This window comes from Camelus ferus, chromosome 23, assembly GCF_009834535.1.
Source record: "Camelus ferus isolate YT-003-E chromosome 23, BCGSAC_Cfer_1.0, whole genome shotgun sequence".
NCBI lineage: Eukaryota > Metazoa > Chordata > Mammalia > Artiodactyla > Camelidae > Camelus > Camelus ferus.
The window spans coordinates 25706076-25731643 of NC_045718.1; the positions used below are offsets into that span (position 1 = coordinate 25706076).

At 36.3% G+C, this 25568-nt stretch overlaps 1 protein-coding gene and 1 long non-coding RNA gene across 2 annotated transcripts in view; one reads left to right on the top strand and one right to left on the bottom strand.

Moving 5' to 3' along the window:
• WDR64 (WD repeat domain 64) overlaps window positions 1-25568 on the top strand; it is a 60346-nt gene that overhangs the window by 33359 nt on the left and 1419 nt on the right. Inside the window, exons 16-27 of the mRNA XM_032466505.1 lie at window positions 2248-2378; window positions 5167-5268; window positions 6202-6271; window positions 7158-7194; window positions 7757-7896; window positions 9472-9577; window positions 11886-11944; window positions 14942-15051; window positions 18372-18560; window positions 21087-21192; window positions 24491-24571; window positions 25211-25324. Of these exons, the coding sequence (XP_032322396.1) occupies window positions 2248-2378; window positions 5167-5268; window positions 6202-6271; window positions 7158-7194; window positions 7757-7896; window positions 9472-9577; window positions 11886-11944; window positions 14942-15051; window positions 18372-18560; window positions 21087-21192; window positions 24491-24571; window positions 25211-25324 (1245 nt within the window). The remainder of the gene's footprint in view (window positions 1-2247; window positions 2379-5166; window positions 5269-6201; window positions 6272-7157; window positions 7195-7756; window positions 7897-9471; window positions 9578-11885; window positions 11945-14941; window positions 15052-18371; window positions 18561-21086; window positions 21193-24490; window positions 24572-25210; window positions 25325-25568) is intronic.
• LOC116659246 overlaps window positions 1-25568 on the bottom strand; it is a 52458-nt gene that overhangs the window by 25451 nt on the left and 1439 nt on the right. The window contains exon 2 of the long non-coding RNA XR_004314484.1: window positions 24771-24899. This is a non-coding gene — a long non-coding RNA (uncharacterized LOC116659246). The remainder of the gene's footprint in view (window positions 1-24770; window positions 24900-25568) is intronic.

Genomic DNA, 25568 nt, shown 5'->3' on the forward strand with positions numbered 1-25568 from the left:
TGATCAGTATCTAGGTCTATTCTTTCACTGAGTTCCCATTCTACCGTTTGGATTCATTTATTAGCTGGAATGTGTCTTTAAAGAAAAACTGTTATCAGCTATTTGGTTGCACTGAGGTACAGTTCAGATAGGAAATCAAAGTGACTGATTAACTCTTTCCTTATATTTATTAGTTTTCAAAATAAGAAATAGGTTCCCTTGCATCCTCCAAAAGTGGTTAGTGGATTTTTTGTTTGTTTGTTTAGTATCATTATCAAATCACAAATTTAAATTTTCCTTATGTGTTTCATTCTATTGCATTTGCCATTATTATTGATAAATTCTCAAATTGTCCCATCTCAAGCTAGTTGGACACTTTTCAGGCTCCTGAGTTCTTCTGACATGACTCTAGTAGTTCCAGATAGCTTCCAAGTATGATCATTTTCCAGGCTTATCTTGTACATTTCTTGCTCCAGATCTAGAATCCACCATTTCCCCAAGAAATCCTAGTTCCTTTTAGTGCAATTAACTTCATTTAATTATAAAATTAAAACAGTATTAAGAAACTACAAACTGAATTTTAGAGATGTCTATTGCCACTAGTTTTTATTGCCTTGTTTTTAGAACTTTTCAATGGATGGAGCTAGGAAAAAAATTTAAGAGAAAATACATCCTCAGTTTGTATTGATATTCCCATTCATATTTAAAATAACATGCCTTTACTGATTTTATCTCAAATGATATCTTTCTCTCTCACAGAAAATTTTTGTTTCTAATGACATCAACATAATTACTTATTTACTTTATCCTATGACCTATATATCCTATATAATACATAGGGTTTTATGTCATATTATATTGTATTATGATACATTATATTATAGAATTTAGACTACAGAGTCAGAAAAAATAAAATAACTAGCAATGTGATAGCTGAAACTATTCAAGATCTTGTTTTCTTTGTACTTTCTGTCTTTAGAGTATATAGCTCTGGAATGTGCAGTCAAATTATCATACTTTAAAATTACTTGAAATAATTCCTTGTGCCACCAATTCTTAAACAGCAAAGTTTATTTCATTTTTTTAATTCACTGCTTTTTTAAAATTTAATTTTGGGAAGCAGTGCTACCCAATGAGATATAGAATAGAGTGAAGGAAAATGCTTAAAGAAGGTGATGGGTTAGACATAACTTTGAGATACTTATAAAATTTCTAATATATATAAGCCTGAAATTTGTGGGAGGGGACTGAACTAGGCTATTAGGTTCTTAACATTGGGATGATTACTGAAACATAAGAGGACGAGATTGCCCAGAGAGAGTTAGAAAAAAGAAAAAGCAAATGGGCTGGAGGTAAATCCTAAGGATATAAACATTTAAAAGGTTGGTAGAGTAAGAGAGTACCAAGGAGAAAACAGAAAAGGAAGGATCGTATAGACACAAGCAAAACCAGGAAAGCCCAGTGCCGAGCATCTCAAGAGAGCAAGGAGCTTCAGGGGAAAGAGAGCAACTGAGAGTGACAAGAATAACAGACCTCTAACCTTATTTAGATGTTTCTAAGTCTTGCTTATGCCTTTGATATAGCACTTTAAAGCTGTACATTAATCAACACTTTGCCTGAATTGTGTTATAAGTTTCTCCAAGTCACAGATATTCTATTTGACTATTCCAAGAACCTAACATAGAATATTTCTATTCTAAGAACCTAACATAGTAGTTACCAAAAAGTACTTGAGGCAAGAAAATTGAAATATATCAAACAGCACTGGCAATAGAAAGTCCTTAGTGATATTGAGAAAAATACTTTCATAGAGTGGCATGGTGCAGAAGCCAGACGATGGGTGAAAGGAAGGTAAGTATGTTAAAACAGCTAATATAGAATATTCTTTCAAGAAGTTAGAAGAAATATTCTTTCAAGAAGTTCGAGAAAGCTGGGAAGGTAATCTAATAGTTGGTAGATTAAGGAAGAATAGGTCAAGGCTGAAGGAAGAAGAGAGTAGAGGAGAGGTATATTTTTGTTGTTTTAATAAATTCTACAAATTAAATACTTTATGCCAAAAAGAAAAAATAGGTTTTACTAAATTTCATGCTCTAGGATTTTAAATCTATCTATCTATCTATCTATCTATCTATCTATCTATCTATCTATCTACATATATATGACATTTTAAGTTAGTGACAGAATAACAAACTATGCACATTGTATTTGTCCTGTGTGTATTTGTACTGTATTCATGATGGTCATGAGTCTGTTTCCTTCCTTCTTCAGAATCCTGCCATCAGTACAGAAGTGAACTGCATTGATTTATTACAAGTAGAAGGATATAACATGATAGCTGCTGGAACTTTAAATGGAGTGATCATCTTATGGAATTTTGTAACATCTACTGTCAAAGAAGTGTGAGTTGCATCATTTCCTTAAATAATATAATCGTTTCCTTAAAAAGTTGCACTGCAGAAGAGCCAGAGTAACATTCAATAATTAAAAAAATAAAAAGCAATAAATAAAAGTGATAACTCTGTCAAGGGAGGCTTTTCCTGGAGGTTATGTTCATGAGGAGACTATGTTCTAAGTGTCTAAATCCCAGAATGATATGAATAAAGTGAACCTTAGAGGCTTGCATTCCCAAGTGCTTTTACCTTTACTCTTCTCACTCTACTATGTGCTTTCCATGTGTGATCTTGTCCAAATTCATAACCTTAACAAATACTTAAAGTATATAATAACTTAAAACAATAATTTCCTCAGATCTTCAAACACACATATCCTGCTAGCAATTACCATCTGGATTACCAACAAGACCCTTAAAGTCCCACATGCTCAAAACTTCTTCCCAACCTACCCCCACCCCGCAACAAACACCTCTTTCTGTATTCCCAGTGAAACCTCTATCTAGTCAGTCACTAAAGTCAAATGGTGAGACACATTCTAGATGAGTTATCCTTCTCATTCACCACCCCAACACATCCAATTTACTACAGGCCAGTACCAACAAGGGCATGACATATACAGTTCTGCATCTCAACCAGTGAGATTTTCTCTGTTCCACAAACTTTACCCTCCCCCTGCAATCCATTTCTAAATGTACTTACTATTGGTTATAAAGGAAATAATGCAACATTGTATGATTTGCTATGGATAGATCATAAATAATCTTTCCCCAGTTGTATAATCGGGCTCTAACCAAGGGCCTTGTGTGAACACCCTATGTCAAAGGAGTTTGTAAAACTGTACTCTGAGGTACAAGATGGCCAAGAACCTCAATGATGAATTAAAAATAAACTCAAGACTATCTAAGCATCTGGGGGAAGGAAAGAGGAGAGAAGAGAGTCAGAGACGACAAGGGGGAGAAAAAAGAAAATGCAAAAGAAATCTTTGCTTGTCTACAAGTCTCTTACACTCTACTGGTCTACCTGGACTCCATGCCCCTTTCCAGTCTATATCTGAGTCTTTGCTTTTCACCACATTTTAGGAGGAAATATTTCTCCCTTTTGGGGACTCTGGGTGTATTTTCCTTTGAACCTTTAGTTGAAGTAGCTGTTTTTGCAGACCCCTGCTCTGTACCTCAACCAGGTTCTCCTGGGCCCTGTCCCTAGAATTCTTGTCATCCTTGCTCCTTCTCTTCAACCCCTGCCTTTAGGCTTTTCTCACAGACTGTATACTTGTCATTTTATTCCTAAATCAATATACATTGCACAATTCTGCACCTTCTTATTTAAAAAAAATTAACACTGTTATTGTGGTATAATTCCTGTACAGTAAACCACACATATTTCAGATGTACAATTTGATGAATTTTGATAGATGTATACACCTATGAAACCACCACCACAGTCAGGATAGCTAACATTTCCAACACTCCTCAAGAGTGCACCTTCTTATTAATTCAATTCTCACACTGTTAAGTGTCAGCTTGTGTATGACTCACTACTTAGGGAAAGCAGATAGACTAAAAAGGCAAAGATCATAGTCCTAATGTCACAGCTTAAAAGGAGGGGGGTGGGCAGCTCTCCTGAGACTATTCCCAATTCAAAGGTGGAGATACTTCTTGTGGAAGTGCTAGGCATTTTGCCAAGGGATGCACGCAAACCCAACACCCAACTGAAGAAAAATAACTGATTATAATGGGTCATACACAGTGTCCTCTTCCCATAAAAAGATGATTCTATAAAAACAATTGATTTAGAATCACTGGAGCATTTTTTCAAAACATATAATTTAACACAAAACTGTCTAAGGTAATTTAGGTCTGGCTCTAAAGCTGAAGATGGTTTCCATATTCATGGTGGAGGCCATTTCTTCCTCTACCTCAAACTTTATCTAAGTTCCCTTCACCAGTTCGGAGAAATAGCCCTTCTTTTTCTTCTCTTTTAGTTCAAAGCCCCATGCTTTTTGGGGGCATGAACTGGAAACTGTTGATGCTAATGAATAAGCACTTCACCATTCAGTTCACCTGCAGAGCAGAAGTATGTAAAAAATTTGAGTTCAACACAAACTCAAGCTCACAGCTTCTGAGCTTGGTTCACTCCCCAGGAGATTCTTCATCACTCATCATCCAAATTAGCAGAGGCAATTTCCACTAAAGGAAAAAAAAAAAAAGCTACAAGGTCTATTGGCTGTAAGGAATGTCAAGTGTGGCTTTTAAAGCCAGCCATGAAGTGCCAGGGCAGGTGGTGAGGGACCATCACTCTGCTTCCAGGAAACTGCCTAGGAAGATGTATGGTTCTTGGGAATCTGGGTCAATGGGAGACTTGAACAGCAAGAATAGTGTAATCACTGAATTACTTGCTTTTCTTTTCCACTTAAAAATAAGCTGCTTGAGGGCAGTAACTGTATTTTATTCAAATTTGTCACCCCACTTATTTAAAAAGTGGAATTCCATTCTTTAAACTGTATGAAACTTCCAGGCAGTCATATAAGCTCACTCTCTGAACTACAGGTTGGAAAACTAGACCAACTTACTAAGTTAAAAGACTTCTAAACACTAAAGATCATGTCGTTATATAGAGCCTTGTTAAGGAAAATTATGTTCAAATGCTATACCTCTGGATTTTCTCTCCATATTTAACAATAACCATCAACATTTCAGGAGTTGATTGGCTCTGCATGAGATACACAATATGATATAAGTAATGTAAGTCACCGCATTTGTACATTTTTATCACGTAAATGTATGCTTATTTCCAGGTACAGACCTGAAGATTGCTTCACTGTGGACCGTGACTTGGATCCTAAACGCTTTAGAATTAATGACATACTGTTCCTCTTTCGTAAACCTGAATGTGCAAGGTAACTCAGTACTTAACGGATCAAGAAATAATGCCTGGGATTTATGTAGATGATATAAAAAGGGTCCTCATCTCAGCATTTAGGAAGGTACAATAGAGGGGAGATATAGGTGGGCTGACTACTTGGCTTTAGCTCTCTTCCCTGTTACTGTTTTTGTAGGTGGATAGTCCCCAGGGCGATCAATTTGCTGTTTGGGGATCTAATGCCCCTTACCATATCAGCCCCACAGCTCCCTTTACAACAGTGTCAGAGATGGAAAATGCTCACTTGACCACACTTGCAGACCACACTCTGAGCACTGATACAAAACAGAAAAAAAGGTTTATAGGGCAAATATGAAAGACTCTATGACAGCGGGTTTCATATGATGTCTACTGTAACTGAGCAATCTTCATCCATTTCTGAGAGAGCAGGAGATTTTTTTTTTTTAATTTTTAAGAAAAGGTATTTTTCCTATTTACATTTGCTGGAGAGCTCTGATTTTCAGGCAATAGGCAATGGTAAACACATCTCTGGGGAGACATCAGTTTCTGTACTAGCATATCATCATCCAGAATATAATACCACTCCTTCTCCTTGACGAAAATGTGTTCTTATTCTACGAATGTTCTGTATATATCTGCGCCAGAATCCTAAGTCAGTTTTCAGCCCATTCCAGCAGAAATGGAAACTGCAGAACAGAAGTTACCAGGTTTTCCAGGGCCCCCATTGCCACCCTGCTCTCCACCATTTCAGTATCAGAGCCTCTGGGACTAAATCTAGCCTTAACGGTGGGACAGGGCAGATTTTTGTTTCCCACACTCAGACAGTACCCACAGTATCCACAGATGATGAAAGAAGTAATCAACTGAAACTGAAAAGAGGAGCGCACCCTCTGAGTATGACAAAATATCTCAACTTTTCCTCCTTGCGCTTCCCCCCCTTGCCTTGTAGGAGATCAAGTCAGGATTCCATATGTTCTTCATCCCAATGTGATTCTAGCAAAGGTCCACAGAGTAGCAAGGTAAGCAAGAAATAGGGAGAATATGTCTTCCTGTCATACCCAATGTTGGTCCAAAAATAGTGATTTGTTGCAATTGAGCCCCTCCCTTGTATATATGCAAACACTTTTTTGTTTCCACTAAAAAGCAATGTCTAAACTGTTTTCATCCTTTTTTCCAATTTTCAAGGTTTTCATATCTGAAAATAATCATAAATAAAATCAATTACACATGCTACTTTTACGTTCAAAATAGTCATTTTAGACTATATCTTTGCTTAAAAAGTATTACACACATTACACAGAGGGAAGAGACAGCACGTAATTACAACACATAATGTAATGCAGTGGTTTTCAAACTGTGTTCTCAGTTCTAATTTCATATATTTTTACACATTTCGTTTCTAGTTAGGATTTTGTTTGAAGGAAAGTTTTCACTACAAAAATTATTTTGAAAGCACTAGCATGGTGGAAAGAATAAACTTGTAAGAATGTAAGTGTTGGACAGGCTTGTACTTGAATCCAAACACTCATTTATTATCTGACTAGCTTTAGAGATACCACTTACTCTCTAAGTTTCTGTTTCTTCATCAGTAAAAAGGGGCTAATAAAGCCTAACTGGCATTGTTGTCAATGGAATCAGAGACAACATGCACCAAGAACACAATATGCACCAGGCATTTAATTACTCTCGTTACTACGCTACACTCGGCAAGTGCTGTGTTACAGATATCTATTTATGAACATAAAAATCTTTGCAATGCATTTTTCAAAGAATTAATTAAAAATAAATTTAAAACTAATATAATTAGAAATGTAAATTTAGCTATCTGAAAAAAAATCTACTCATTTATATCTCATTTCCTTACAATGTCATACAAATACTTTCTCTTTTTCTCCCCTAATTCAGGGAAGCAAACAGAGCATACATGACAATGAGGTTAAAGGTCAGTATGAAATCTCCTCTCTTCCTTATAATAACATAATTTATTTGCAATAGGGAGTTTAGGTGATCGAATACCTGTAATTAGCATGTATCCTTTTTGTGACTAAATGTGGAGGTGCCGTAGGATTCAGTAGTCTAAGAAGTAGAATTTCCATTATGATGATGCCTTTTTAACTACTAACTCTAGATTTTAAAAATCCAAAATACTACTTAGCTTCTTAGTCTCTAGCCCGTTTCCCTAAAACTTATACTAGATTCATAAGCCATTTTGTAACGTGTAAGACTTACACTGGGTGTTTATCTAGGTTTAGCTGTTACTCACGGTATAGTGGCTTTAGCAATGGAACCCAAAATAAGCTCTTCTATTTCTTCCAGTGATATGGGATCCATTTGTTAATGGTTTTTTGTTCTCTGCCCTGATTGAAGTTTTCTGGCATTAAAAAAAAATCTAGGGAAAAGAATGTGTTTTTCCCCCCTGTTTTCCTATCTGCCTCCACTTTTACATTCTATAAAATTTGAAATTTCAAGTACTACAAACAATGGTAACATTAATTTTCCAATAGGTGTGCAAACAGATGTCATGGGAGGACAGCAACAGCCAGTGGATAAAAAACATCTTGGAGGCACCAATTTAACAGACACTCAGCCACCTATCCTTGTCACTGCACATGAAGACGGACACCTCCGCCTGTGGACTATGGAGGTGATAGGCCTGTTATTTACCTGTAATAGCAAAGAATGGGAAAGATAAAAAGGACTATTGAATAAATCTTATCCTTCTAAGGTTCCATATAGCATCTGATTCTAGTATTGTTCAACTGTCAAGACAAATTTCTGGTTTTGAAGCCTGTTCTGTGAAAATACTACTCAAAATTGTAATAGGTCAGTTTTGTAATCAAAAGATCAAATCATCAAAATGGCTACGTCAACCAATGTATTTCAAATTTTTCTTTACATTGGGCTATGAATCATGCCACTATATATTTCATTGGATGTTTAAATATTAGATAATATTAATGATGTATTATAGTGGAAGAATATATGAATATTGAAATGTTAACTATATATAAATTTTTAGTTATCCAAACTATTGGAAGACAGCGCGGGTGGGTATAGCTCAGTGGTACAGCATGTGTGCTTAGCATGCATGAGGTCCTGGGTTCAATCCCCAGTCCCTCCATTAAAAAAAAAAAAAGTACCACAAACTATTGGAAGACGTTATTACATTGTGCTGAGTGTCCTTACACATTTTACTTCAAGTTGAAAAAATAACTTTCATTTACTGAAAGATTTTAGATGATTTGGGGAGGAAAATGGGACAGGGTTTGAACTGGGAAGACAGAAATGACAGAAGGAGGGATCTTGAGTAGACTGATGATGATGATGACCGTGAAATTCTTAGAGAGGGAAGGTAGAGTGGTACCACTTGTAAGGCTCCTTCCTAGAGGGAAATCCAGAAAACAGCGAGTTTTGTATACAGATAGTGAGATCCAACAACACAGAACAGCATAGCTGTCTGCTGGATAAAACCTCTAAGGTTATCAGTTGATCCTTGCTTATGAGTAAGAAACTCTTGGTTTGAAAATACTACAAAATATTGTAATAATAATTTTCCCTGAAGTGGTCCTGATACTGGAGCAGTGTCTTTTTTTCCTGATAGATAAAAGTGTGAGAACAATAGGAAAAGAAAAGATTATATCCGACTAAATCTCAGGAAACAAGCAGCAGGTTCAAATTCCTTCTTCCCAAGCTTGGATGTTTATTCTCCAAGTGGAGCAATGAATATGAAAACCCTTCCCAGTGCTGACTTACACTAAACACTGAAAAACAATCTGCCAAATTTGACTCTCTTGCTTTGTCTTATCTTGCACCAATATTCAAAAATAGGTATTTCTGAAAAGGCAAACACAATATTCTTGCTCAAAGTAAGTGAGGTACACTTAGACCTGAAAAGAATATTTAAAAGGAGAATATGTCACTGGAAAAGGGACCTGAGGAACTGCATGAAAAGAGTCATGGGAATGACAGAAAACAACCCCCAGGTATAGAGGTGATCTGCCATCATCAGACTCCAGATGCTTATAATCAATAGTTGTCTCCACCTTTATGAATATTTAATTTCAAGGAAATAAGTCCCTATAGACAGTTTCAAATCATTTTTACTACAAAGAAGAGAATCATGTTTCAAGTAATAGACATAATTCTTTAGATAAATTATTTACAGAGAAACTCAACTCCAATTAAATATTTAATATAGAATTTATTATACTTTATACAGGGAAGACTACTGAAAGATTTTCTACCTTTCACAAAACACGCTGCTGTTTCTCTGACATCGCTGTATACTGATTCATGCGCCAGAATACTACTGACTGGCAATGTGGGTAAGTCATTACTCTTATGTCGTTGGCCACAGGTATCTTAGTAACCTACATGATATAAAAATGAATATAGGAAAATACGTAACATTTATTGAGACAAAAGGAAGACTAAGAGGGATGTGCAAACTCCCAAATAGAAAAATGAATGAACATCAGGAGAACCTCTTTCATTCCTAGCTCTTTATTTAGAGTAAGACATTCTACTTCTGCCATCTTTAATTTGAGTATAGGACTACCCACCCCTTACCTCACATATTGGGAAGAATGTAAAGTTTTCACTTTTATCTTAAAAGGGTTATGTTGAATTAATCTTCATTATTAAAGGGAGTAGTGGCATGAATTAGAGAAGAAAGAGATTATTTTTTCTCAATAGGGAACTTGTATTTATTGGTTTTTTTTTTTTGAAAGATGGTACTGTTTTATTCTCTCCTGCAATCTCTTTTTTTTCAGTTTTATTAGGTAGAATTATTACAATTTGACTGCACATACACATTATATTATATATAAATACATATATACAGTATACTGCATATTTTTTTAGTTTACATGTATGTACTGATCATTGTTTCTAAAAACAGATTAGAGCTTTAACTTTTTTTTTTAAGTTTAACATTTTTTATTGAGTTATAGTCATTTTACAATATTGTGTCAAATTCCAGTATAGAGCACAATTTTTCAGTTATACATGAATATACATACATACATTCATTGTCACATTCTCTTTCGCTATGAGCCACCACAAGATCCTGTGTATATTTCCCTGTGCTACGCAGTACAATCTTGTTTATCTATTCTACATTTTGAAATCCCAGTCTGTCCCTTCCCACCCCCCGTCCCCCATACAGTTGGTCTTAATTCTTTCATGTGACATAATTCTTTTTTTAATATTCCTTTCTATTTCCTTTCTTCTGTCTTTTGAATTAAGCCTAAATTTCCTTTTCTTCTCCCCAGTACTTTGAAAGATTATGTATATGTGTAAATGCACATGCATATGTAAACACAGTTTTTAATTTTACTAGTGTTTACCTTTAAGTTTTTCAAAAAGTAGTTAACCAGTTTATTAGAAATTAGGCTGAAACCTCATCCTTCCAGTTAAACAGAAAGCTTAGCCTACTACCTTTCTCTTTTTTCCGAAACCACCCCTTCACTTATCGTTTAGTAATGTAATCTTGAGATTACAGGTACTGCTATTACATTTATATCTAAATTTTATACCTCCTCTTTAAGAATTTTTTTTTTCATTTCAAAAGTTATTTTACAAAAGTCACAACAAACTATTTTGTATCAAAAATTGAGTCTTCTGGAGATTATAGAAAATAATTGTCTATGTTTGTATTCAGTATTACCAGTAGATTTATAACAGATTTTTAAAGTTATCTTTATTTAAATAAACTTATTTACAAAACAGAAACAAACTCACAGACATAGAAAACAAACTTAGTTACCAAAGGGGCAAAGGGGGAAGGAGGGATAAATCAGGAGTTTGGGATTAGCAGACACAAACTACTATATTTGTAGATACTGACAGGCATATGTAGAATAGATAAACAAGATTATACTGCATAACACAGGGAAATATATACAAGATCTTGTGGAAGCTGACAGCAAAAAAAGAATGCGACAATGAATATATGTATGTTCATGTATAACTGAAAACTTGTGCTCTACACTGGAGATCGACATAACATTGTAAAATGACTACAACTCAATAAAAAAAAAGTAAAAAAAAAATAGATAAACAAGGTCCTATTGTACAGCACAGGCAACTATGTTCAATATCTTGTAATAAATTATAATGGAAAAAATCTGAAAACAGAATATATATATATATATATAAAATATAACATATATATATAAAACGGAAACACTTTGCTGTACACCAGAAACTATCACAACATTTTAAATGAACTATACTTCAATCAATCAATCAATCAATCAATCGTTACCTTTATTTTATCTGCCTTATTACTCACCACCAGCCCTTTTGTACTCTGATACTCTTATTCTTGAATTCTTATTTTTATTTATCTGTCAGTCTCCATAGTTTCACCAATATTGTTTCTGGTTACAGCAGAATAGAGAAATCTAAGATCAGGCAAATTTTTTCTTCTTTTTAAAAGTAGCTTGTATATTTTTGCACTAACTTTACCCTCTATGTGGTAAGTCTTTTCTAACAAAACACATGGTTTCTCAGATTCTGTTTTATTTACCATTGTAAATGCCTGAAGCAAAACAGTTTGGCAGTCTGGGTAGTATTTACTTAGACAGCAAAATATCTAATGAAAGATTTCAATGTTTAAATTTTATACAGAAGGGCATGTTATCCTTTGCAGCATTAGTTCCTTCCTGGATCCCCCTCATGATGAAAAGGTAAGAACTGTAGTTTTAGCTTAATTAATGAACCAACACATTATTTATGGAGCATTTCTTTGTGCTAGATACCACAAAAGTCAGAAATACAGGACAAGACTGCCTACTCTCAAATCATATTTAATACTATTGAAACTTAACCTATATGACAAATCACAATGGTCTCCTGGAGAAAAGAGGGGATGAGTGAGTAAGCCAGCCACTGGTCACTCTGCGTCTACTTCATATTTTGACTTACTTGTTAGAATCTATGTAGAAACACACAGCTTAAAAGAATTCATACACCATCCAGTCCTCCACAGTCATTTTCTGTGTCTTATACCACTTAATAGAATAAGGTTCCATTACCTTTCCTGAAAGTTCAACCTAGTGTCCTGCCATTATTCTTCTCAAGAAACTTTTCCTCCCCTGTAGTCTAATCCTCCTTGCAGTTAAACATATGTTATTTTACTTTTAGTGTTAATGCAATGTAAATGTCACCATCCTTATTTGGTAACCATTTAAATATGCACTTCTTGTGTGTATGTGGATATACAAACGTCTACGTGTATTACAAAAACTCAACACTAATTAAAGAGTAAGCAAGGAAGCACTAATTATCACAGCCTTATTTCCCTTTAAGTTAATACTTCAAATCCAAAAGCTGAATAATAGCTTGAATAGTAATGTTTTATTTTTAGTTATAGGTATTAACATACAGGTACATAGATTAGGTAGACGCCTTACAGAGTTTTACAATGGTTATTACTTCAAACATTGTTTCATTGGATCTATAGAGTTTTCTTTTTGCATCCAAGAACCCATTATAGTTTTTATAAAGTTCAGATATTTAGATTTAGTATGACTGCCTTCAGTTTGCAGAGGTGAAATCAGGGAGTGGCTTGCTTGGGATCACATAATAGTTACTGATGACATCAGGACCAGAACCAGGGTTCTCGTCCTCTAATCCAGTGCTCTTTACATGTATAACACATACTGCTGGCAAATGGAAAAAAGTAAGTTTCAACTTAGAAAGCATGGTTCATTTATCAACAACTAGAAATGGCCTACAATCAAGGCATGCTGTGAGTGAACAAAAACAATCATATGCTGGAACCACGTGAGAGGAGAAGGGTTTCTAATTGTTTTCTCCTACTCACAACGATTATCAATATTCTGTTATTAGTTTTAGCAGGTAAAAATATGATTCAAAGCCTACATTTTTGTAAATGGGCCTTCTACAAGATGGCAATCAAGATCTTTCAAAATTCAGATAGAATCTTTAAAACAAAGTTGTGTAATAATATTGAATTAGAATAATTGCGGGGTTGATTGGAAAGCATCTTCACCAATCTAAAAGAAGAGAATCTATTTTAATGACTTATTTAAATTCTTCCCTATTCAGCCTCATTTCAACCTTTTCTTTATTTGGACAATGTGATTTTCTAATTTGTACCTGGCTGCCTATTTATAAATATAACACAGAATCTGCTTGTAAGATACCTCATTATTACACAGACTAACATATACCATGCATTAAGCCAGATTCAGTCACAGATTACAACTATAGTGAAAACTTAATATGTCCGTCTATAAATCAGAGATTACATCTGGTTCTCTTGCAGCTGTACTGCTTAAAAGATGCTGTATGGAATGCAGATATTCTAAGAGATAGGGTAGCCAAAATCTGTCCACAGAAAAAGAAATAATACATGATTATATATACAAGCTTACAGAAAAGAAAAGTCTTAGATCAGTGTCTTTATAATTACAGGTTGTAATCCACTAGGGGGTCGTCAAATCAATTTAATAAGTGGCAAGCAGTATTTTTACGAAAATAGAAGAGAATGGAGTGGACTGAAATGCAATAGAATAGAACACACAGTATCAGTGTGCATTGTACACAATGCGGCTAAGTACCCTTTGTGAAGGACATTGCAGCTTGTTTCAGATGAATGAGCTGGAGTTGTATGTGGTCACTGGGTCATGAAGTAAAATGTATTTCTTATTATAGATACGGTCTGTATTAGAGAAATACTTGCCTTAGAGAATCTAATCCCAAGGCAGAGAAAAAAAAAAACCTTTGGATGACCAAATGTTCCTGAACAGCTCTGAGACAGTAAAAAGGAGAATACAGAAGAGTTTACCTTTGCTCTCTAGGAACAGGGGATTGAATCAGAAGGTCAAGAAACTGTGCCTAACCTATGTGAAAGGCTAAAGGGACATGAGCCTCACAGAACTCTAAGCTGCCAGAATTCTAGCTCCCTAGTAGATGACCAGGAAGAAGTAAGGTCCTACTCTGGGTGCATCGGTGACAGAGGGGGACACATTCCAAGGGGATACTGCTAATAGAGCAAGCTCCTCGGTTGACAACTCTAGTTCACACAGTTTAGAAATTTCTTCTGAAACCCATTTAAGGGCTCTGTACTGGAGGATAAGTCACTTTCTGAAGGAAGGTACCAATCAAGCCTCAAGACGTTTTTGAGAGAGAATGAGCTGTGTCCATTCCTTTGGTTAATTCCTTGTGGATTATAGTGATCATATATACCTCACCACCACCACCAGAAAAAAAAAAAAAAAAGGAATCGGGATAAAATTTGGAAATAGGACAAGTCTTTTTGCCAATCACCCCTTTGGTCTCCTTTCTACTCTGCTTTCTCCTGCTCCTGATTATATCTTTCAGTACCCTCACAACCCTTCTCCTAAGGCTTTTCCTTCATCTGGTCATCTCCTAATCCTCAGCTAAATGGATCGCTATGCCTCAATTAAATGATAAATTGCTAAAGATGTGAGATACTTCCTGTCCCAGGGAGACGTACAGATTAACCAAACATCAACAAACGGAATTTGGGTACCTCAACAAGCAAGAGAAGAGATCATCAGGGTGGGACTTCACTGTCTTGAGCAGATGTCCCCACCATTCACTCATAAGCTTAGTGATTTAATGGTTTTGCTTAAGACTGAATTTGGATCAGTACATACTTATTACAAGGGATATGCTTTCTCTTTGTTATCTAGAAATTCAAACAGCTGCTTGCCTGGCGTGCTCATTCTTTAGAAACTATTCAAATAATCTATGTAGAAGATAAACAAGTGGTGCTTACGGCCTCCATCGATGGCTCAGTAAGGTATGGACCTTCATCTTGTGAATTCAGGGTTTTGAGTGTGAGAGGTAAAAGGATGTTAAGCTAAGGTTTACGTATACACCATAAGTGCAACTTGATTAGCTGATTAAAAGAAAGAAATAACAAACAAATAGAAGGTGGCACAAAAGGGCTTTGAGATGGTGGGCACTGATTTGTAATTTTTTTCCATACCCAAGGAAATGAGATGCCATGCTCATCCATATTAAAAGATATAATAAATACTTCCAATATAAGTGTTTTTGTAGACTATTTCACAATATTAAGCAATATGAGTAGCTCAGAGAGACAGACTCAGGCTCCGGAAAGACCACAGGATAGACAGGATCAGAAGTCATTAAAAAGCCCTAGAAAAGAACACTGAGAAAAGTGAAGGTGAGCTAATTGTTTCAATGACAATGTGACTGATGCTACAAAGCCTCCCTGTCTTTATGGTTCTCTTCTTCCTTGGCTGCTTGGCCTGCTTCAGAGGGGTGAGCACAGCGCTGTGACTGGAGTGACCGGAGGTGATTCACTAGGGCTGTGCCAGTTAGATGATTTACTAGGACTGAGGCATAGTTATATTCTTTAGAGAGCCTCCCTTCAGGATCAGCTATTTTTTTTTTTTAACTGAGGTATAATTTACATGTAATATGTTAGTTTCAGGTGTACAACATAATGATTCAATATTTGCATATATTGTGAAATGATCACCACAATAAGTCTAGTTAATGTTTGTCACCATACACAGTTACAAACATTTTTTTTCTTGTGATGAGTACTTTTAAGATCTACTATCTTACTACTAATAACTATAGTGGCCATGCTGTACAAAGCCAACTTGCTTTTAATTGCCTAGTAATGCTAAGTGTACATACACAAACTGCTAAAAACACATCCATATACAGAGAGAGCAAGAAAGAGAGAAAGGAAATGTCATGACATTTCTTGAGACAAATTGCTATATATTAAATGTCTGAAAATCATGATAATGAATTATACTTTTATGGGTAATAAAATTAGTTAAGATCAAGAAAGACAGAGAGGTTTCAAAGTGTTTTAGAGTTTAAGCATAATGAAGATGAAAAGGAAGAAATATTTTATGTTGCACGAAAGGCCCTGGACTGAAATCCAAAAGACCCTAGCTAGCTGAACGAGCCTGAGGCTGGTGAATTAGGCAGGGACAAGCCCATGTAGCATCTAACAGACATCATTAAGGGCTTGGATCTTCACCTTGAAATAAACAGCCACCAAAGGATTTCAAGTGGGCGACTGATATAATTTGATTTACATTTAAAAAAATAATGTGTGGGGAATGGATTTTGGAGCAGCAAAAGTCAGGGCAAAGAGACCAGTGAGATGTCTGTGGAGTGACGTGGACTAGGGGAGAGGCAACAGTGCTGGAAATAAGTATCTTGGATTGGAGAACTATTTAGAAGGCAAACTCCAGAAGATGTGAATGTTAACTGAAAGAGAAGGTAAGAGACAGGTGTCAAGAGTGACTCCCGGCATATAAAACTGGGTGAACATTGATGCCATGCACTGAGGGAGGAAGCACTGAAAAAAGGAAACATTTAGAAATATGTGGGAAGATGAAGAATTTTTAGAAATGTTGAGTTTCAGGTGAATCTTTCGGGTAAGCTCCTATTTGAGGGCAAACAGCTGCTTCCTCTGATAGAGCTGAATGTGTTTTATTCATAGGAAAAAATAAGATAATGACACTTCATTATTATAGATGTTTTCCGCAACTCTGTCCCTGGGGTCTCTGCTCCAGCTTATTTTCAGCTACCTGTCATCAGAGTTGTTAACCGGGCACTGTAATGCACACACATACACACACACTCCCCACATGTTACATGTGTGCACACCTCTGTTGTTATGAGCATTTCCTGCTCAGTCACCCGTGGCATGGATAAATTACTTTTACAATTCCTTTCAGTGAAGGATCTCCCTAAATACTCAGTTCAAAAGACCTAGCTCTATTAATAGCTTTGTCAGAGTCCAGTCGTCTTCATAACAAGGTCCTTCTGCTAATACTAGCTGCCAGTTTCTAAAGAAAGAAGCAATTTTAACAATCTTGCTTGTCAAAAAGATTGATTTCATAGTAGGAAAAAGCATAATAAAGACTTAGCTCTGGGACAGAGGATAGAAGGGGCTAAGGATCCATATCTGAGGCCCAGAAAATCAGGCTGAGAAATAGGATCAGTCATTTGGGAAAGTTCCACAGGGAGCAGGAAACACCAGAAAACAAGAGAACGAAGAGCTACTTCAGTCCTTGCCTCCAGTAGAATGAATTCAGAGTTGTCCTGAAGTTAGTCCCTCACCCCTCGAACTTCTGTGTTGAAAGGTCTGGTCCACTTCACTTTGGCCAAGGCTCCGGGAAGGCCATGAAAACATCTACACAGTGTTAGGAATTAAAATATGTAAGGAATGTAAGATGCTCATGTTACACACTCAGGACACTGTCAGGTGTGAAGATTCCTGACTGGACACCTCCGTCCTTCCTGCTCCTCAGTGCCTACCGCTTTGATCTGGGATACCACCTGGACTTTGTGGAATCTATTTTTAGTTCATTTAGATTATCCTCCTCCTGGGTCATTGAGGCAGGAACATGATGATTGTTTCCATCATTTGCTACTTTGAGATTAGGACATAAATGGGAGATCTGCCAAACATTATTTCCTTTGTGTCTTATTTCCATAAGACATAGAGCACACACTCTATATGACATTCCATATGACCCTTAAGCATGTGGGCTATTTAGAAGGTCCTCTTGGAGTGAATTGATAGAGAAGTGATGCATACGGATAAGAGCCACTTCATTTGCCATCTTACTGCAGAACTCAGTTGTGAAAAACAGAATGTTGTTTCCACAATAGTGGGAATTGTGCATGGAGGTTGAGATGATTTTGATAACAGTAAAACCATTAGTAGCTATCTCCTCTCATAAGTTCTACTGATGCCGATACAGAAAGTAGACAACTGAGATGAGATACGGCCTAATTCAACTAAGTCAGCATGAGTTCTGCTCAGCTTCAATGAGTGATGTTATTTTGGGAAAAATCTGCTCCTTGTTTTCTGGGTTTAATAAACAGTTATCCCTGTACAGATTTAAACTGACATTCCCCAAAATTATTATAGATTAGAATTCTAACTTATAAAAATGTTTGTGCTATGATTAGCTCCATATATTTAATAGGAAGTCGTGGACTCAAGTTTAAAACTCCTTGATGGGTCAGTGAAAGTCTATATAAATGATCTAATGAACACAATAACTTCCACTGAATTCTAGTTACTTTCTCTTCCCTCCCTTTGCCTTTCCTCAGGCTCTGGCATGCCCTCAGTGGTCATTACTGTGGATATTTTGGACAGCGAAGAGTCTTTGAAATATCACAGACAAGTGATTTTATTTTGCCTTGTGATGTTAATGAATATCCCATAGAAATAAAAGAAGAAAGTAAGTTCACAGAAAAGAAGCAAAAATATGAATATCCTCTGGTATTTGACCAGGAAAGGTAAGAGCATTCGGTTTTGTTTGTTTGTTTGTTTTCAGATGAGCAGACGAAATTAAACTATATGATACTGTGACTCTCTGCTGGACATGGAGAATTCAAAGGTGAAAAGCCCAGAACTTTTCGGTAATTTTGAAATTCAGAGGAAGGGAGAAATAAGCAAACAAAAGCTACAATTTGGTATAATAATACCTCTAGGAACATCAGTTCTTAAAATAATCACAGCGGGGAAAATAAGATTTACTCAAAGATCAAAGAGGTAATTGCCTAAGAAAAGGCACTAAAAAAAAAATATATACTATGGTATAGTCTTTCAAGGCTTGAAGTCCAGGGAGCAAATAGGGAGGATATGGTAGGAGATAAAGCAAGAAAAGCCTATAGGGGCCAAAATGCAATTAAGACTTTCATGGGCCAGCAAAAGGATTTTATACTTTATAAAAATCACTCTGGCAGACTACATAAGGGGAAGACCAGGCCTGGAGAAAAAGACAGTGAGTTTGGTTCTGGACAGGTTTAAGTCTGAGATGCTGGTGGGACTTCCAATGAGAGATCTTGAATCAGCATGAGATAGACCTGTCTGGAGCTCCCAAAAGAGGTCATAACTATAGATAAAGATGTTATCAGCATACTAGTATTTTCAATGTGGATGAGTCATGTAGGTCCTGTGTATAGAGTGAAAAAAAAAAACAGAAAATGAAGGAAGAAATCAAGAAATAGCCTGTAAAGAGCAGGCTAAGGAAGAGAAACCAGTGAAAAAATATTAAGAAGAAACAGCCAAGATGTTGAAAGGAAAGTCATAAACAAGTGCTATGATGGAAATCAAAGGAGGAGAGAGTCTAAGAAAAGTGGTAAAGAGGACATGTTTGTAGAACATGGCAGTGAAATCACACAGGACAACAGAAAAGTAAACACTGGATTTGGTATGTCCATCAGCTGAAAGGTCACTAATGATTCTAGAGAGTGAAATTTCAAAGACTGATAGGTAAAAATCACATTGTCGTGGCTGAGAAATAAACAGGAGATGCGTGGTGATGACAGTATAGATTACTTTGTAAGGAAGTCAAATAGCTCTAAGGTTGAAGAAGAGCTTGTTTCATGAGTTTGCTTGTTTTGGAGAGAGACTTGAGCTTGCTTCAAGGCTCAGAGGAAGGAAGCCAGTCCCCTAGTAGAGAAAAAAATATTGGTGAAAAGTTGTTTTATGCTTTTGCTAAGCTCAGTCCCGTCTGAATCTTTGTTATAATGGAAGAGATCAGTGCTCATCTGAGCTCTCAACATTAGCAAAGCTCAGCCCTAGGTGGTAGATGTCTAGATGTCTAGCCCTTGGGGGACCAGACTGCTTAGACTGGTAATATTCAGCAGACCAGATGAGTCCGAAACAGGAAGGATCAGAGAGGACTGTCTAAGATCAAGTCTTTTAGAGAAATCCTAAGTGGGTCAAAGCTGGGGAGACCCAATGCCATCTTCTAGTCCAAAAGTGTAGAATGGCTGTAAATAGAAATTGAAGCAAAGAGTCATAAGCCATACAGAATTTGGGTCAAAACAGAAACAGTTTAAGAACAATTAACAAGGGTCTCAGGTGATTGCCAAAACCCCACTGAAGGGCTCAAGGCTTGCCTTGGCTGGGCAGTAAGGAGCTCTGTGGAAGAAGTCCAGCTGAAATGTAAGAGGCGGTGTGGTAGAGCTAAGATTCATCAGGCTATGGTAAGGTTCACCAAGCAAAGTTAATCAATCCCTTTGGGTAATTGCTGCACCCTGAACATCCATATATCTTAGTACTTAAAACACCATATTCTAATTAAATTAGTATGCATCTGCTTCACTATCCTCTGAGTTCCTTAAGGGCTAGTACAATGTTTTATCCATCTTTATATACCTAGTTCTTATCTCAGCGCTTAGCACACAGTAGGCACTCAAAAGATATTGTGGAACAAATAAAGAATGACTAATGGAGAACATTACAAGCAGAGGTAACCGATGTAAATGATAGATACAGAAGTATGAGACACTATGATGTACTTGGGATAGCTTAAAGTAGGATACGTGTCCACATTATAAGTAAATAATTATGTCTTGTCTGTAGCATATTGGGCCTTTTTCTGTAGAAGAATTCCATCCTAGGACATACTATTTAGTACCTTTAAAAATGCTTTTAATATTTAGTTATGACTTCTCAAATATATGCGTAAGTAGGTTTTAACTATAATAGAGCCGCCCTGAGTCACAAAAAAATCAAACATTGGTTTTGTACCAGAGGTTTCCTCATCCTTACTATACAGATTTTTTCCAATGGCTATTAATGAATTTAACTACATGGAATGTTCAGGTTTAGCAGAAATCTCTGGAGGGAAATCTGGGAAGCCATGAGGCATAAGAGTTAAGCACAAAGGTTGCATCATTAGGACAGGTGCCGTGGGAGCCAGAGAAAGTGGGAGTCCAGACAAAGAAGGATGAAATGGATACTTGTTGAGTAGGCAGAAAATAAAAGTTGTGGTATGCGCTTGACCATTTTTTGTGTATCTTTATATGCAGATGGAAAAAAATGAGCTCAATGTCTTTGCTTTTCAAACGTACACCTCCTAAGGCCTTTGAAGTGGAACATGATTTTAAGTATTTCAAGTGTCTTTCTACTCCCAAGGTAGGTTTAAAAACCAAAAAAGAAAGACAAGACAAAACAAAACAAAAAATACTTTGCTTTGGTTTTTCACTTTTGGTTTTGAATTTAGATATGTCCAATGTATTAGCTTTCTACTGCTGCTGTCACAAATCGCAGCAAACCCGGTTGCTTAAGCAGTACAAATCACTTATTTCACGGTTCTGATGGTCAGAAGTCCGACCTGGGTCTCACTGGTGCTGCCAGAGCTGTGTTCATTTCCAGAGGCGCTAGGGGAGAATCTCAGACTCCTTAGTTTGTGGCCCCCCTCCTTCATCTTCGAAGCTAGAAATGTTGCACCTCTCTGCCCATTCTTCCGTGGTCTCGTCTCTCTGACCAGTGGGAAAGGTTCTCTGCTTTTAAGGATTCCTGTCATTAGATTGGGCCCACTTAGATAATCCGTCTCAAGGTTCCTAACCTTAATCACATCTGCAAAGTCCCTTTTGCCAAGTGAAGCAATATATTCACAAATTGGGGGTGGGAGGAAGAAGGTGTGAACATCCTTGGTTGCCATTATTCTGCCCATCCCAGACAGACACACTTCTCTTCAGTGCAGAAATAGGAGAGAAATGTATACTGCTGTTTATTTCTATTCCTAACACTTTTTAAAAATGGACACAGCATGAGTCTTTAGGCTAAGGTCTGGCATAAATGAATTAAAATGGATTTCCTCAGGATTTTCTGCAAACCAAACCAAACTTACCTCCCATTAAAACTTATCCCTCATTACTAACCTACAGTTGCCCGACCCTCTACAAATCAGACTAATCGTTGTTTTCCTGAGCATTACTCTCAGTCTTCTGCCCCTACAGTCCACCTGGGCTCCCCTTACCACAACCATGATCTCTCTCTATCAAAGTCCATCCTTCTTTGTAACTGACAAACTATTAGTATCCACAATAAGAAAAATCAAGAAGAAAAGACAGTCCAATTTTAAAAATGGTCAAATACTTGAATAGATAGTTCGCAAAAGAAAAAAAAATTACCAATAAACACATGAAAAGATGCTCAACCTCATTAGCAATCATGGAAATCCATGTCAATAATGTAAGATACCATTTTACACCCGCCAGACTGGCAAATATCATAAAGTCTGACCATGTCATGGGTGTGCATTTGTAACAATCAGAACACTCATCTGCTGGTAGAAGTAGTGTAAACTGCTAGAATCACTCTGGGAAATAATATGACAGACGTTATCTAGTAAAGCTGAAAACAGGCCTACTCTACTAAGGACATACCCTGGGGAAATGCTTGAGTCTGTGTTTAGGAGGCAGGAACAAGAAAGCTCAGAGCAGGACTGTTGGTAATAGCAAAAACCTGAAAGCAGCCTAAATGCTCATCAACAGTGTAATTAGTAAATAAACAATGATGTAATTACAACTTGGAATACTATGGAGCAGTAAAAATAAATGAATTTGAATAACACTCACCTACACAAAGGTTTGAAACATACTATTGAGTGAGGAAAGTTTTGCATAAGGATATATACATAGCAGTTTCATTTAGATAAAAATAGAGAAGAGGCAAAACGAAATAAAATATTCTTTTGGCAAAAACCATATAAGGTAAAACTATAAAGCAAGAGAATTAAAAGCACAACACTTGGATCGTCATTATGTTTGAGGGCAGACGAAAAGGACGGAAGCCTGTTAACACCACGCTGAAAACCTCTAAGCTGAGGATATTGCTCCAAGTTGTAAAACACAGCTGTGCTCAGAGTGCCATTATTCTTGCACGGTATCAACTTCATATTTAATAAATATGTAACACTTTCCAAATGAATCAATTTTCATAAACGCTACCCTTCTGTCCAAATGGAACTCAGACAGCTTCTCCCAGAGGACAGGGTGACAGGCAGGAAAGGGACTGGCTGTGGAATGTGACAGACTTAGGTTTAATCTCATGTAAGTTATTTTATCTCTTTCCTCATCTGCAAATCCCTCAAAGAGCTGTTATGAAGATTAAAATCAGAAAATGTACATCATAGATACTAGATACTCAATAAATGTTCATTCTACTTTACGAGAAGAGCCCAGTCTCTCCCTGCTTTGTGTCTCATAACATGTTCACTTACCATGTTCTACACTGTATTAGAATTATTGATATACTTACTTTTAAATTTTATTTTAATTGAAGTATAGTCAGTTATAATGTGTCCATTTCTGGTGTACAGCATAATGTTTCAGTCATACATGACTGAAATATATATATATTTTTTTCATATTCTTTTTCATTATAGGTTACTACAATATTTTGAATATAGTTCCTTGTGCTATACAGAAGCAATTTGGTTTTTATCTATTTTATATATAATAGTTAATATTTGCAAATCTTAAATTTCCAATTTATCCCTTCTCACCCTCTTCCCCCTGGTAACCATAAGTTTGTTTACTATGTCTGTTTCTGTTTTGTAGATAAGTTCATTAGTACGTTAGTGTCTTCTTTTTCCTTTTTTTTTTTTTTTTTTTAGATTCCACATATGAGTGGTATCATATGTAATTTTTCTTTTTCTTTCTGGCTTACTTCACTTAGAATGACGATCTCCAGATCCATCCATGTTGCTGCAAATAGCATTATTTTATTCTTTTTTATGGTTGAGTAGTATTCCATTGGGTATACTTACTCTTACTTCTCACCCCACCAGTAAATCATAAGCTCATTATGGACAAAGATGCAGAGAACATAACAATGCTCAGTTTTGTTGAACAGCACAACTTGAAAATAAAGATTGGATTCACTTTTAATATTATCTTCCAACTTGAAAATAAGGAATAACTTTTAAAGTAATCTGAAACATGAAATAAATTTGGGGAAATCTTTAGAAAGGTTTTAAAGCTTTTGAAACAACTGAAAGCCCCCAATACTATAAGGCTTACCCTCTTCTTAACACATTTATATCTTCTCAGTTGGTTGGTAAAACGACAAAGATTTAATGCTCAAGTTGAATTAAAATACATTTTGGAATCTGATTTCTAACAGCAATCTTGTTTTGCCCATTCCTTTTCATTCTCAATTGTGTAATATTTATCTATTCACTTCTTTTCTGTTAAACTCTTTTTGACATTGTTTTCAGTAATAATACAATATCACCAAATCTTACATTTGAATAGCTCCTTACTATATACATTACTTCATTTGATCCTCATAACCAGTCAACAGGGAAAGAACTTGCTTAAGGTCATGCAGCTAATAAGTGACAGAGTCAGAATTTGAACCCAAGAATTTTGCCACTGATGTAATGTGCCCTTTCCATTTTAACAGTCACTTCTCTGTTTTGCAGATTCGAAGACATGCTTTAGAAGGTTTCAAGACTGAAAACAGAAAGGCGGGGATTGTTTTTGGTTCTCTGCCTATATACAGGGTGAGTTGGAGGTATTCAGGACTAGATTTGTTACAGAACAATAGGGAACCTGACATCTCACTCCTGAACCTGGGCTACCGAGCAAGGTTGCGGAAAACTGCATAACCAAGCAGAGTGATGCTTCCACAAACATGTATAACCTCAATTTCCACCACATTCTCCCATGTTCCCCATATTCCAGCTAAGCTAACTTACTTACCATTCCTTAAGCATCACTGTTCTTCCCTTTTCGGGGACTTTGCCTGGACTTCCCCTCTGCCTGTAACTCATCCACCTCTTGTTTCCCTCCAAATCCCTACTCATCCTTCAAGTCTCCAATTCAGAAAACCTGTTAAATTAAAGAATTAATTATTAACCAAGGATAATAAACCAAAAACCAAATATTACAACTTAATCTTAACATATAGTTTCTTAACATGTTATTTCCCTTTCCCAAGAACATGTTGATACTGATTACAGGTATCAAACACTTAAACTACAGACAGGACTAAAGGTACAGCCTCAGAATTAATAGTGGGCTACTGGCAAAGTGGGTATTTTTGAAAGCAGTTGGACCTTATCACTCCCTATCCCCCACCCCTGAATTCACAGAAATTATCGCTTTAAATATGTCTTACTAACTTTATATATGGCTTCTAGATACCAAGCCCCCCTAGTCTAAGACTGCTTCCACTAATTGGTTCAGAAGCACAAATGGAGTCTACAGATGGCATTTCAGGAAAGAAGAAGGGGCGTCATGTTCAACATGAAAAAGTAAGTTTGTACTTAGAATTCCATTCGTATCCCATTTCTGTTTCAATTGTTACTTATTTCTGGACCTAAAATTATCTCAAACCATACTCTGTTTAGAAATACTCCAGGATTTTAGCTCAGGGAGGTGGAAATCATGAATTTCTTGGATAGAGAGAAAAATCAAACAGGACCTCTGATCTGAACAAATAAAACCTTCCTACAGCTAATTTAAGACTTAGGTTTACTAAGCTTAAAATCCAGGCAG